This window comes from Falco punctatus, assembly GCF_963210335.1.
Source record: "Falco punctatus genome assembly, chromosome: 6".
Lineage (NCBI taxonomy): Eukaryota > Metazoa > Chordata > Aves > Falconiformes > Falconidae > Falco > Falco punctatus.
The window spans coordinates 55,593,804-55,606,132 of NC_137585.1; the positions used below are offsets into that span (position 1 = coordinate 55,593,804).

General features: G+C 41.1%; 1 protein-coding gene across 1 annotated transcript in view; it reads left to right on the forward strand.

The window, feature by feature from the left end:
* MSRB3 (methionine sulfoxide reductase B3) overlaps positions 1-12,329 on the forward strand; it is a 115,003-nt gene that overhangs the window by 83,482 nt on the left and 19,192 nt on the right. Inside the window, 1 exon segment of the mRNA XM_080390788.1 lies at positions 304-9,266. Within this exon segment, the coding sequence (XP_080246914.1) occupies positions 304-468 (165 nt within the window). The 3' untranslated portion in view covers positions 469-9,266.

Genomic DNA, 12,329 nt, shown 5'->3' on the forward strand with positions numbered 1-12,329 from the left:
TGGCATGAGGTCGTTACAGAGACGGGAGGCCTCCCAGAAATGGTAGCCCAACCAAACATATGCAGTGGCATGATGGGAAACACCCTGCAAATTTGGGTTTGAAATCTCAGGTGCCCATGGTATCTCAGAAGATCATCTTCCTGGATCACTCTTGCAAATAAATGTAGGTGGTAAATCCCACTTGAAAGGGGAATGTAGGCACCAGTGTGCTTCCTTGGAAGCCACTGCTAGCTGTTGCTTAACACCGCGGTGATGCCGTCAAGCTGCACAGAGACACAGTGATACTCTTGTATTTTGTTTCAGTGTGGTGCTCACCTGGGGCATATTTTTGATGATGGACCTCGCCCAACTGGCAAACGGTACTGCACAAACTCTGCTTCGTTATCTTTCAAGCCAGCAGACAAGAACAACGCTGGAGAAGGCAGCAGTAATGCCAGTCCTGCCCAAACAGGCAAAGCTGAGCTGTAGGATGAAGCAAAGCCTGCAGAAAACTGTGCTGATCCCACACAGCTTACAAGGAATGTTTTCTAAGTTGCCTGCTTTCTTATATCCTAAGAATGTCTAAATGTGTGAAAGCATTTTGCACCATCCTTCTTCATCACCTTTTCAAAACAGAGGCCTTGCCTGCCAGTGCATTTACTATATAATTGGATTTAAAAATGTGTTGCCTGACTCCGCAGGTTTTCTTTTCCTTTCTTATTGTTGAGATTGCTGTGGGGAATCCTTAAATCAAGAAGCTTTGGCATCATTAGTTATTAGTTTCTTCTTAGTGCTGTGCTACTCTAGGTTTGAACACTTCCTTTTTGTGTGGGGGATGGGACTTGTGTTTATCTCCAGTCTATAGGAAACTTCTGGGCACAAGAAAATCCTGAATTCCTAGCACATCTTTGCTTTGTTCTGACTTGCGAGGCATGCAGCCTTTGGTCATATGTATTCAGCCATCTCCCAGCATCAGCCACGCCCTGCAAAAACTTGTAGTTACGGCTGTTCCTTCCCAGCGTAGAGAGATGGATGAGATTTAAAGCCCATCCTTGGCTAATTTACTGCCAGAATTTCAAGGGTCTGGTTGAAAGGATGTAAACATTGTTTCAGCGTCTATTTTCCCCCTTTGTTTGATATTTAAATCAAGGTTTTAACTAGTAAGGCTCACTTTTGCAGCCTACTAATGAGGCTTTGTCTTTTTGCGAGGCCTGTTCAGCAACTGTAAATCAAATCTGAATTAAAGTTGAAATCTGCAGGGGGTAATTATATGGACAAGTGCAGAGATAAACTTGAAAAGCAAAGTAGATGAGGGATGACACTAGGCTCTTTATCGTGTTGGTTGCTACCAGGATTCAGAAAACAACGGTTTCTGATAAAAGGGTGTTTAGGAATGAATGTGGCAGAAAGAGGGATACCCTCCTCAAGTACCCATTTTTAAAGATTAGCTGGTCTGGATACATAGTGCCTACAAGGCCGCAGCCTTTAATTTGTGCAGTTGTGGTGTAGGACACGAGTGATGGGGTTGGTGTAAGAAATGAATTCAAAAAAAGCCTGTCTGAGCTCCAGAAATTTTAATATAGTAAGATTTGCTGTCCCATAACTTGTTTTCCACAGCTGCTGTTAGATTTTGTTGGATAACAGTTTGCCTGAAATTATGCAAAATACTGTTCTTCATTCTTCTTTACCATACAGTATTTGCTAACACCACTTTGCCTTTAAGCATTGAGAGGCTTAATGAATATAGTGTTTACTTTTATTAGCAAACTTTGTGACTAAAATATTTGGATCCAATTTTATTTCTACTAGCCAACCACTGATCTTTATGTAAGCAGGATGGAGGTTTTTCTGTCAGTGGTAATAGATGTATTATCTAAAGTACAAACATCCTTCAGTTAAAATAGAGCTACTGTAAAAGCATACAGAATGGTCAGAATTGCCTTTTTTTAGCACCATAAAAAAGACATGAAAAAAACATATCTTAACATCAAATAGATGCAAATAAGGATGATAAATATTTAGAGCTAAAACACTCGGGCTCTGCTGTAGCAAGTACTCACATGAGCCAGATGTCATGCAAGGAATTGCTTATTGGCTACAGGAAAGGTGCAGACTGACCTTTGCTGTTTCAAGGTGGTCAAGTTTCTCCTGGTCCCATTGGTTTTTAGCAATTTCTTCTAGGAGTGCTTTTATCCCTTGCTTATAATTAAAGAAAAGTAGGTTTTCTCTACCACATTTTCTGACAAAAACATAAAAAAGGCAGCATCTATAAAAATGTGGTACATAAATGGTTTAATTCCAGATTGCTGTTGGATTTGTGTGTTATCAAATTTCAGTATATTCCTGCCTTATGTTAAAGAAATATATTACTTAAACTTCAGTATGCAGTAATGTATGCTGTCCTACAGGAGATTTATTTTTGCAGGATATGGAGTGCAATGAAATGAGTCAATATGGTGAGGTGTATGTGATCTCTGGGAGTTAGAACATTTAACATAGGAAATGCATTGTTCTCTCTTGTGTGCAAACTATACCACAGTGCAAGGTAAGACAGATTTCCTTTTATTGCTCTCCGAAGATGCTAGTAAGGACTAGTATTGAACCTTCCAAATTTGGTTCAGTCTGGTTGTGATCATGACAGAGGAAACTTGGGAGCTGAGAACAATATATAAAATAATACGAAATATTTCTGTATGTTTAAATTTTGCACTGTCTAGATGCTTATGAAAACTGAATGCAAACTGTGTAGAAATTGCAAACTATATTTTATAATATCTCTATTGTTACTCAGATGTTTAAATAGCATACCTTAAAATATCATGTAAGTCACACATGCTATTTATATATACTATATATATAAAAATACACATTTTTTATATATATGTACACACACATATATATTATCCAAGTATAATTTTAGCCTTCGATACCTTTTTAATAACTAAAACCTTTCCTTAAGAGGGTTGAATACTTTTAAGAAATCAAATACACATTTTTCAAATTAAATTTGTTTTCATATATTTGTTGTACACAAATATAAAATAAATTTCTTTATAAATGATTCTGTTCTTCTTCCTTATTTATCTGGTTTTATGCAGGTTTTTGCACCCCTAGCTGCAGCAGGTATTAGGGAACTGCTTTTGCTTAGCTTTCCCTTAACTTACTGTGAATATTTGTATATCAGCACTTTATCTCTAGCAGGTTTCTGGCAGGGGTGCAGCACTGCAGGGTACCAGGTATCCTTGCACTTACCTTGCACTTACCAGCTTTCAAGAGAATATCACAAGCATCCAGGCCCAACAGAGAGGCGAAACATTTAGAGAAAGGCTCAACTTTTACTTAGCAGAAGTTTTGACCAATTTCAAAAGATGCGGCGTGGGATGTGCTGACTCACAGGGGTGCTGCAGGAGCCCCGCGGTGCCCGGGCTCAGTCTTCAGTGGAGGAATTTGGCTGGAAAGTTTGTTTTTGTCAAGGTTTCATCTCCACAGATGCAGGTTTGGAATGCCCTGTGGGCTGCAGGTTAATGCCACTCAGTAGATCAGCTCTGCAGTGGGTTATAAAAGATAGGTGCAAGAGAGGGGAAGAAGTTGCAGGCTGTCTTCAAACCAGCTACCGTGTCTGTATTCATGGGAACCAGAGGGTTATATGAAAATTAATTCACTTGCTACTTGTTCTTGAACATTGCAGAGTGTCCTAGGACAGCTGACAGACTTATTTTACAAGTTTAGTATAATGCCTGTTAGTACAAATATTAATCCCTTGTAGCCTCTGCCTCCTACGCATCCACTGTAGTTCCCTTTCAGAACTGTAATAGTCTGACCAATGTCTGAAACGAGAGACCAACAGGTACTCACTAAAATGAGATGCAGGGCTAGAGACCTTTTCGTGGCTTTGCTTATTGTGAAGTAATGCCTTGGCCCCTTATTTGTACTCACAGTTAAATGGTGTCTGATGGCTCTGTCTTCTCTTGGGATGAAAGACAAGATACAACTGAAGCACACAGCTTGCTTCCAGTGGCCCAGCACAAGATAATGATAGTAATGAACCACAGGATAAGACCTGCCCAGTGTACTAGCATGAGGTATGAGACCTTATTGTCCTCTCAACAGCTGACAAAGGTGGAGCTTTCTGTGGCACTAGCTAGGCTCCATTGTATTTCCTCTTCTTCCTCATCCCAAAAATGGCTCAGTTAAATAAGAAAACATCGTAGGTCAGCACTTCTATTGGGGTGACAGTGAAGAATGCATTATCATAAACGTGATGCCAGGCGTGGATGTAGATATCGGTACTCTATTGATTTTGCTGAAAGGCCTTAGTTGTAATTCACTTAGCCTTGTTTCACAGTCCTTTTAGCCATCTGAATTTCATAGGCCATGAGGTTAGGCCTTCTCTAACAGAATATGTGCTGTATATTAGTTTTTCTTACTGTTCAGTATATTACAAAATGTCTGTGGTTAATGTCACTGAATGGCCAGCAGTCCGCTACTCCTTCACCCATGGTCTGGGAGGGGTGATGAAATACATGACACAGGCTGCTTTGCTGGTCCTAACTTAGAGTTTCAAAATCATGCCCCTCTGATCCCATCCTTGAAGGAATTTAAGGATGAAAACAAAAGAGATGTTGACACTTTCCAAATTAAAATCGGTGTGCTCTATACCCACTGGTTCACAGAACAAATGGCAGAGTATTCAATGGCACTAGAAGCAAATTCATCAGCTTCCAAATTCAGTAGAATAAGACAAAATGTTGCTTAGCTCATTGGCAAACTGAACTATTAGTTCTTGTTTTATTGACTATTAAAATGAGGCCACCTACAGGTCCCGCGATAAACCTGCGAAAATGTTTAATCCTGCATATGGAAAGAGCTGCATTTCAGTCTGGCTTGCTCCCGCTTTGTTATAAGGAGAATTCATACACCACAGGGTCTGACTACACTTTTCAGATCAAAGCTGTGACAGCAGTCTGCAACTGTATCTTTTTTACAGTCATTTTTCTGAAAAAAAAAAAAAAAAAAAAAAAGCAAAAAAAGCGCAAGATAATACTTCCAAACATGCTCCAATCAGTGAAATCACTGAAATAGCCAGACTCTGAGCAGTGTAGGCATGCAATGTTCTGAAATTCTTATACAGGCCACCAGTATATGTGTATATGTAAATGCACTAAGCAAAAAGGTCTCTGTTATGTCCACATGTTTTTGGGATCAGGACACACTCGAGCAGCCCAAATTAAGCAGGAATAGTACACTCAGAAACCTTCCCCAGAGACCACCTAGGACTTGCAGCCAGCCTTCTCAGACCTTTTGCTTAGCCAACACAGGCCAGCTGAAAAAGAGAAGCGGTTCCAGAAAAGAAAAGAGAAGAGGCTTCCAGTTTCAAACTCCTGTTTTATTCACCTCATGTTAGACAGCTTGCAAACAGCACAGACATTTTACTCTGTAGATATCTTAGCCAGCACATTCTCATTTGGTGCTCTTTATACTTTCAGTACAGATGATACCTGTGGTCTCAGTTTTTTTAGCCAGGAAATTTTACTTCCCTAATGCAGCAGGTCTGTTTCCATCCCCTCCATTTTCAATTGCTGCAAGGATTTTCTTCTCTTTTGTTTTTCAATAGCTGGTATTCCAGACAGTGGTATATTACTATTTTTTTTCACTGTAGCCTAAAAACCATCTGAACTGCAGCTTCACCTTGTCTTAGACTGCATACTTCTCACTTCTTGTCTGCCCAAATGGCAGGAATATTCCCCAAAATACAAGCAATCACCTACTGGCAATATAAGAACTGTGACAAATTGTGTGTGCCCACTTGCTGGGAATAGCAGCAGTTCTTTGGAAAAGCAAATAAAATATGTCTTTATCATCCTGTTAAAGTGGAAAAGTTGATTTTGTGTGTGGGCTAGTTAATTTTCGTGTTTTTCCAGGCCACCATAAAACCCTTCTTCTTGCAGTCCGGGTATTGTCTGCTCTAGTTTACAGCTTTGTTATTGTATGTTTCACACAAACACGAACATCTGGAGAACATCCTCAGGTATAACCGCTGGGCAGTGCAGAAAAGATCTGGCATGATCTGAAAGAGGTTTTTCTTCCCATGAAAGTGCACCCCTGGGACTGGGAAACTTGGAAGGTCTGTAATAGCATAGAGATCCTTTCACCTCCAGAACACCACTTTACATTTGGCCTGGTCTGTGACAGCCAGCACCCCTGGTGATTTCTTAGCTGTTCACTGTTGTTTATGTGAAATTAGTTGGTGCTGGTACCGGTTCACAGAAATCACTGTGTCAGTATCACTGAGAGCTTCAGTGATACTGCAGCTGGTGAGGAGATGGAATTCCACGCTGTAAGAGCAAGTTTCTAGCCAGAGAGCAGTCAGCAGATGGAAGGGTAGGTGGAGGGTGAAGAAGAAGAAAGAGGAATTTGCATTTTGTCCCTTGCTGCTTGCCCCTCCTGGTCACCTTAAATTACATGGATTTCCATCATGGCACTGTAAGATTAGGACAACACAGGCTTGTGAAACCCTCTAAAAATAGGTCCTATTTCTTAACTTCATTCCAGTGTCTGTCTAACACCACTGACTTCAGTGAAACAAAGCTACTGCAAGTCTTGAGGGGATGGAAAGGACTATGGTCTACTGAGGGAGATTCCTCAACATACTTGAGATAAAATATTTTCAAGACTCGAAATCTTTCATAGGAATAGGATGCCTTTGGATAATCCGACTCCTCCAGATAACTAGTACAGAGAATAGGAATACTAAACCCCATGGACCAAATTCTCAAGGGAAAGGTCCGTACCAGCTAAAGCACAGCACTGCTGACCCCTCACTGAGACAGACCCACAGCTACCTCTCTGCAAGCATCATTATTGCTCCATTTTCACACCTTTCTTTAACGTGCTGCAGAAGATACTTGCAATCACAGTGTGTTCATACACTTCTGCTGCTTCAGCCCTGTTGTACAAGATTTTGAGAAAGGTGATAATAATATCTTGTTCCTAGTTTGAACAATTTATAGGGAAAAAAAATCCGAACAGTTTGGGGTTTTTTTTCCAAAGCTGAGAAAATTCTGAGGAATCTCTGGAATTTGTTGTCTCCATGTTGTCAACTTCAGTTTTCTGGCTACCACCAGTCACCAGTGACCATGAATTCATTATTCTGTGTTGATAAATTACAATTTTATCTTTGTTTGGCTAGGGTTTTTAGTAGCCTGCCAACTCAAAACCATTGCCTAATATATCATAAGAGGGCAGATATGTTACAGCGTATGTCTGTGGTGGGTAAGCAGCTCCTACCAAATCCTGGGCATTCCAGCACCCTACTGAGGAAGGAAAGCAGTGCCCCAAATAATTTAGATTGCAGATTTTTCTTTTCAAATAAAATATTTTTTGTTTTTCAAGGTCAGACGCTTGGGGCTGTTCAGGTCACAAGACGCCAGAGGCTGTTTACTTTGGAAAACAAGGACATCTGTGGTGGGAGGTGCTCTTAGCAACACCCAAATCTAGCATTTTAAACCAAACACCAGTCTGGCCAAAGGGCAGCTTCACTCATCCTTACTGAGACTGTGACAGAGAGGGAGAGCATCTAAAAGCTGGCTGACATACATACAACAGGAATAATATTTGGTATTCTCACTTATGAATTCAAATACCTCAAAGCATGTGGGAGATCTTCATATGAAAGGAATAAATATTTTGCATTGACTGCAGTCAGTGTTTACAGTGGAAAGTGATTTCTTGAAAGGCTGAGACAGTGCCCAGTGTTGGGTTGCATCTAAAAGTGTTTTGGTCGTAATGGAGCAGCACTTTTCGTACACCCAGGTACCAAGTGGGATGGTTGGTTTTCCTTTTCCCTTTGAGTATTTTATTTCATCTTTCATTTGGGTCAGCTATTCAGGCTACAGAGATTTCCACAAGTCAGATTTCCTTCTAGGTCATTAATGGAAAAACGGAAGAAATGAATCTTTGCAAAGGTGATACAGAATGGCAAGAAAAAAAAACCAGTGCAAAAGGTTCCTAATGTTAGTACAAATGGAGGTGCTTTTTGTAGGGAGTTTTGTTTCCCTTCTGAATTGCATTGCAAGGCTGAGGCTGATGGAGCAGGAGCCGGCCAAGCCCGCTCTTCCTAAGAGTACAGGGCTTGTCGTATCTGAGGACCACTTGGCTGAAAAGGCCGTGTCTCCTAGACGTTACTGAATCCACCCTGGCTTAACCACGTGTCTCCAGCCATTTCCATCCCTAGCTGGGTGGCCATGCATGAGTTTATAACACTGTTTAAAAATGTATGTGATTTTTTCTGTACGTGGACATTTTTTTTCATCCTAGCTTTTTTACCACAAGCCAAAATTGCCATAGGTAACTACTTTCCCACTGTGAAGACATTTGTTTCCTGTTGACATTTAATTAGTAGATACATTCTGTAGGTCAAGTTAGAGGGCAAAAATAAAAATCAATTTGAGATGATTTAGCCCATTCTTAATCAGAAAAATGTTGTTTAGAAATGTTAAACTGCAGTAAAAATCCACATCTATGCGGACTCACCTAGAGTTTCACAACAGCAGTGAGGACAGGGCACAGAGCTTCCTATTTTAAATGTCTTCAAAATATCCCTTCAAAGAATCTCTATTAGGTGTTAGGAGTATAGAGCCTGTGGCATCCAGTTACACAGTTTTGACCATTTAAGAGAAGTGAATAAAATAGGGTTAGTTTCAGAAGCATACTGTGAATGGATTACTGTTTTAGCCCTGAAAATACACATTTCTTCCAGCAGTATAAAAGTGAGGGAAGCGTTTATGCCACCAGTGTAGGAAACACATCTCTCTTCTCCAATGGCTAAACTAGACTACTGAGAGCTATCAAACTTGCTAATGACTGAGGGAAAGCCTTCCAGTGCCTCACACTGGTAAAACCTGAGTGTTTTCTGTAGCATTACTTCCGTCTGACACCAGTGTGAATGAAAGGCAAATAGAATGCAGCATGAATGTAACACATAATGTAGGTGCTCTTAATGGCAGCGAGTGAATATGGAGAAGCAAGTCCAGCAACCCCAGGAGACAACGGCATAAATTGCCTAAGGCACACTCTGTTACTTTGAGCCTTACCCAGTAGATACATTTCAAAACTAATGACATTTAAATCACTGATGTTCCAGAGAAAGGACTATGAACTCTGCTGCTTTGTGTAAGGGAGGAAGAAGGGGACAAAATGGCAGGGCTGAGCCAGTGGTCCAGGGGACCATCCTTGAGTCGTGCCATGATGACAGGCAAGGAGACAGCTCGTACGGGCAGATCTCAAAGGTGAGTCACTGACTTCTGCTTTTCAAATGCATACGCTGTCCTGGGCAATGTGTAAATGGTGTGTTTGCCATTAAGTAAGGGAAAATCTGAACTCCATTCCACTCAATCAAACAGATTGTCCTTATCAAAGTCCGTGGTGAGCCAGGCAGTCAGCTGTAGGAGGCTTGTAAAAGAGTAAGCCTGAGATGGTTTACAAGGTGATACTTAGAGATGTCTTCAAATCATCTGAGGCAATCACTGCTTTAAAAGACAGACATTAGCTAAGAATATTTGTATTTTAAGGGTAACAGGATAACTTGGGACAAAATGCTCACCTCCAGCTCACAAAGAGTTTTCATGCCTGAGATTGTATTACAGTTTAGAAAATCCACAGCAAAGTCTCCAAGTTTGTTTGAAGACATGTATGAAGAATTATATGGTGAAATGTTTCATTCTGGCTGTGAAAAAAGTTAATTCAAAACAACTAAAACGTCAGCCATAAAGATGTACAACATTTTTCAGGAAGCCTTGTCCACCTTGAACAAATGTTTTCATAAAAACCAGCCTGCCTGTAATAATCACTGTTATTGAAAAGACATCGCAAGGTTGCTGTATGGAAATATGTTAAATACGTTCTGAAATTCAATCTAATATAATTTCAACATTAGAGCTCATTCATAATCCTGTATTAAAAGCCTATGCAATTTTCATGAAATATGTCTGCCTGTGTGATCATGAATGCTGAATATTGTCATGGCTTTCCAGGAATTTTCAACCTCAATGCAGAGGAAAGAAAACTCTTCCAACTGGACTTTTACACCAGTGAGAAGAAATAACAATAACAGCTCTAAACTTAAAATAAACATTTCTGGAAAAATACTATCTTTTAAAAGAGGCTGTAGTCTGAATTTCAAGCTACTAGTAAGTAATATGATGCAGAGGCTTTGAATGTGCCTGTGGCTACAGCTCCTTGCTTTGTGTGGTACAGGGGACAAGCAGCCCCAGTACGAAGGAATCTGTTTACTCACGCCTAGATTTAGAAAGAGATCTCTTCAGATGGAGTTGGCTTAAACCCCATAAATATTTATGTTTTGAATGCCCAGTTTACAACTGGATGTAGCTGTTACTCCGGTTATCAAATCAAGCCTTGCTAATTCATGCTCAGTGTCATGGGGATGGAAAGGTAAAGAGAAAATTTTCAGCATCACCGTACATCTGATGTGCTTGTATGAGGTACACTACTTGCTCATCATGATTTTCTTTGTGTTTATAATTTTATAAAAGAAGCAAAGCCTGTAAAGTAGTACTTGCACATACAAAAGGGTGAAGAACATGAACATTCTGCTTCTCTCTAATGTTTCTGTTCACTGATGGTTCTTTGATATTTTTCCTTTTTATGAGCAACCTTTTTTTATTAGTGGAATATTGCTGGTTCCATGGCATAACTTTAAAATGATAGGAAAAATTATACAACTGGGATCTCAATTATTCAGCACAGCCATTTTAATCCATCATGTTATTTGATCCAGTACAAGGTAATATACATCTTATTTCCAATTAGAATACAATTCTCACTATATTCATCATCTATTGATGTCTGCTTTTCCATTTGTCGGAGACATTAAAGTCTGTGATTCAAAGGGTGCCATTCAGACTGCCCTACTTGTGGACAATTATATAGTGTCCGCAAGGCTGTGTGTAGGTTTGATGCCTGTAGCCCAGGCCAGCTGGGAGCTGCCATGTGTGTTCTTTCCTGCAGTTTCTCACCGGCTGACAACATATGGCAGGAATGGTTCCTCCGTGCCTCTGCAGCCCTGTGCCATTTGTGTGAGCAATACCGCAGAGAACGTTTGAGACTGATTTTGCATGTGACAAAAAGATCCCTTCTCCCACCTGAGGGCCTTATCCTGCAAACCCCTTTGCAGTGCTGTGCATTCTGTGACCCTATGCTTTGCTCTCCTTGCTGTCCTGGGGGAGAGGTGGATGGTGAACCAGGGATGGTGAATGGAGAGGAGAGGAGAAGAGGGGAGGGGAACGGGAATGGGAATAGGAATAGTTGTGGGTGAAACTGGATTGTGGCTCTGACCCATCACCAGCTGCCTGTTGCTGGGTGATGGTGGTCCTGCACCCCTCCTTCTGCCCCTGTCCCTCCGCTCCTACCGTTCCCTCATGCTGATAATTTTGTACTGGTGTTGAGCTGGTTTAGCTGTCTGAAGTCACAGAAGACTAACCCAGCAATAAAGCCACAGGTAGTTTGGACTGCTGAGGTGAACTGACTTACAGCAGGGTGAGATGAGCCCTTGATCTGGTAACCAGGTGCAGAGGGGAGGATCAGCAGGGTCTGGGAGGACTGGGGAGGAGATCGTGGGGACCACATGTCACCCCCCTTAAAGGGAGTGACAAGTTGCTATGCTGTAGCACATGACTTCACTGCTCTGCTGCTCTTTCCCCATCTATATAAACAGCTAACCAACCCCTTCTAATGCTTCAAAAATGTCTTGAAAGGTATCTTGAAAGCCTCCGGTGAATGAAAAGCTGATATTGACTGCAAAGCTGAATGTCCCTTCCATGAGTTGGAGCAGACATGTGCACTCAAGTCTTACACCAGCTCCATAGTATCAGTTTAACATGATGTGAAAACTCTTCAATATTCTTCTGGCTTAAGTAATTCATATCCAGGTGGTGCTGCCTTGAGGGAGCCCTGTCACCAAAGGACTCCCAAAGGCCGTAGCTGGCTTTTGCTCTATGTGGTATTTGCACAACAAACTCCCTGTGGTGCAGCCCATCCATAGTTACTTATGAACCTGGGTGGGTGTCAGCATTCACCTTGTGTTTACCTTCATCCTGTGCTCACAGGAAAGACAGAGTCTGCTATCTACGTGAGAAAACTTCTCAGAAATTTGTCCCTCTGAGTTAATAGATGTGTATCCAACTTTAGTTGGCCAAGAAACGTGGAAGAGGCCTTTGCCTATGTGACAACTACCTTGATGCACTTAAGAGATTTCAGGTAGACTGTCCCTCTCTCAGATTTTAGGGTCCCTTTGAAAGTAGATTTATCCTTGGTCTTTTGGTAGAGTACGTACA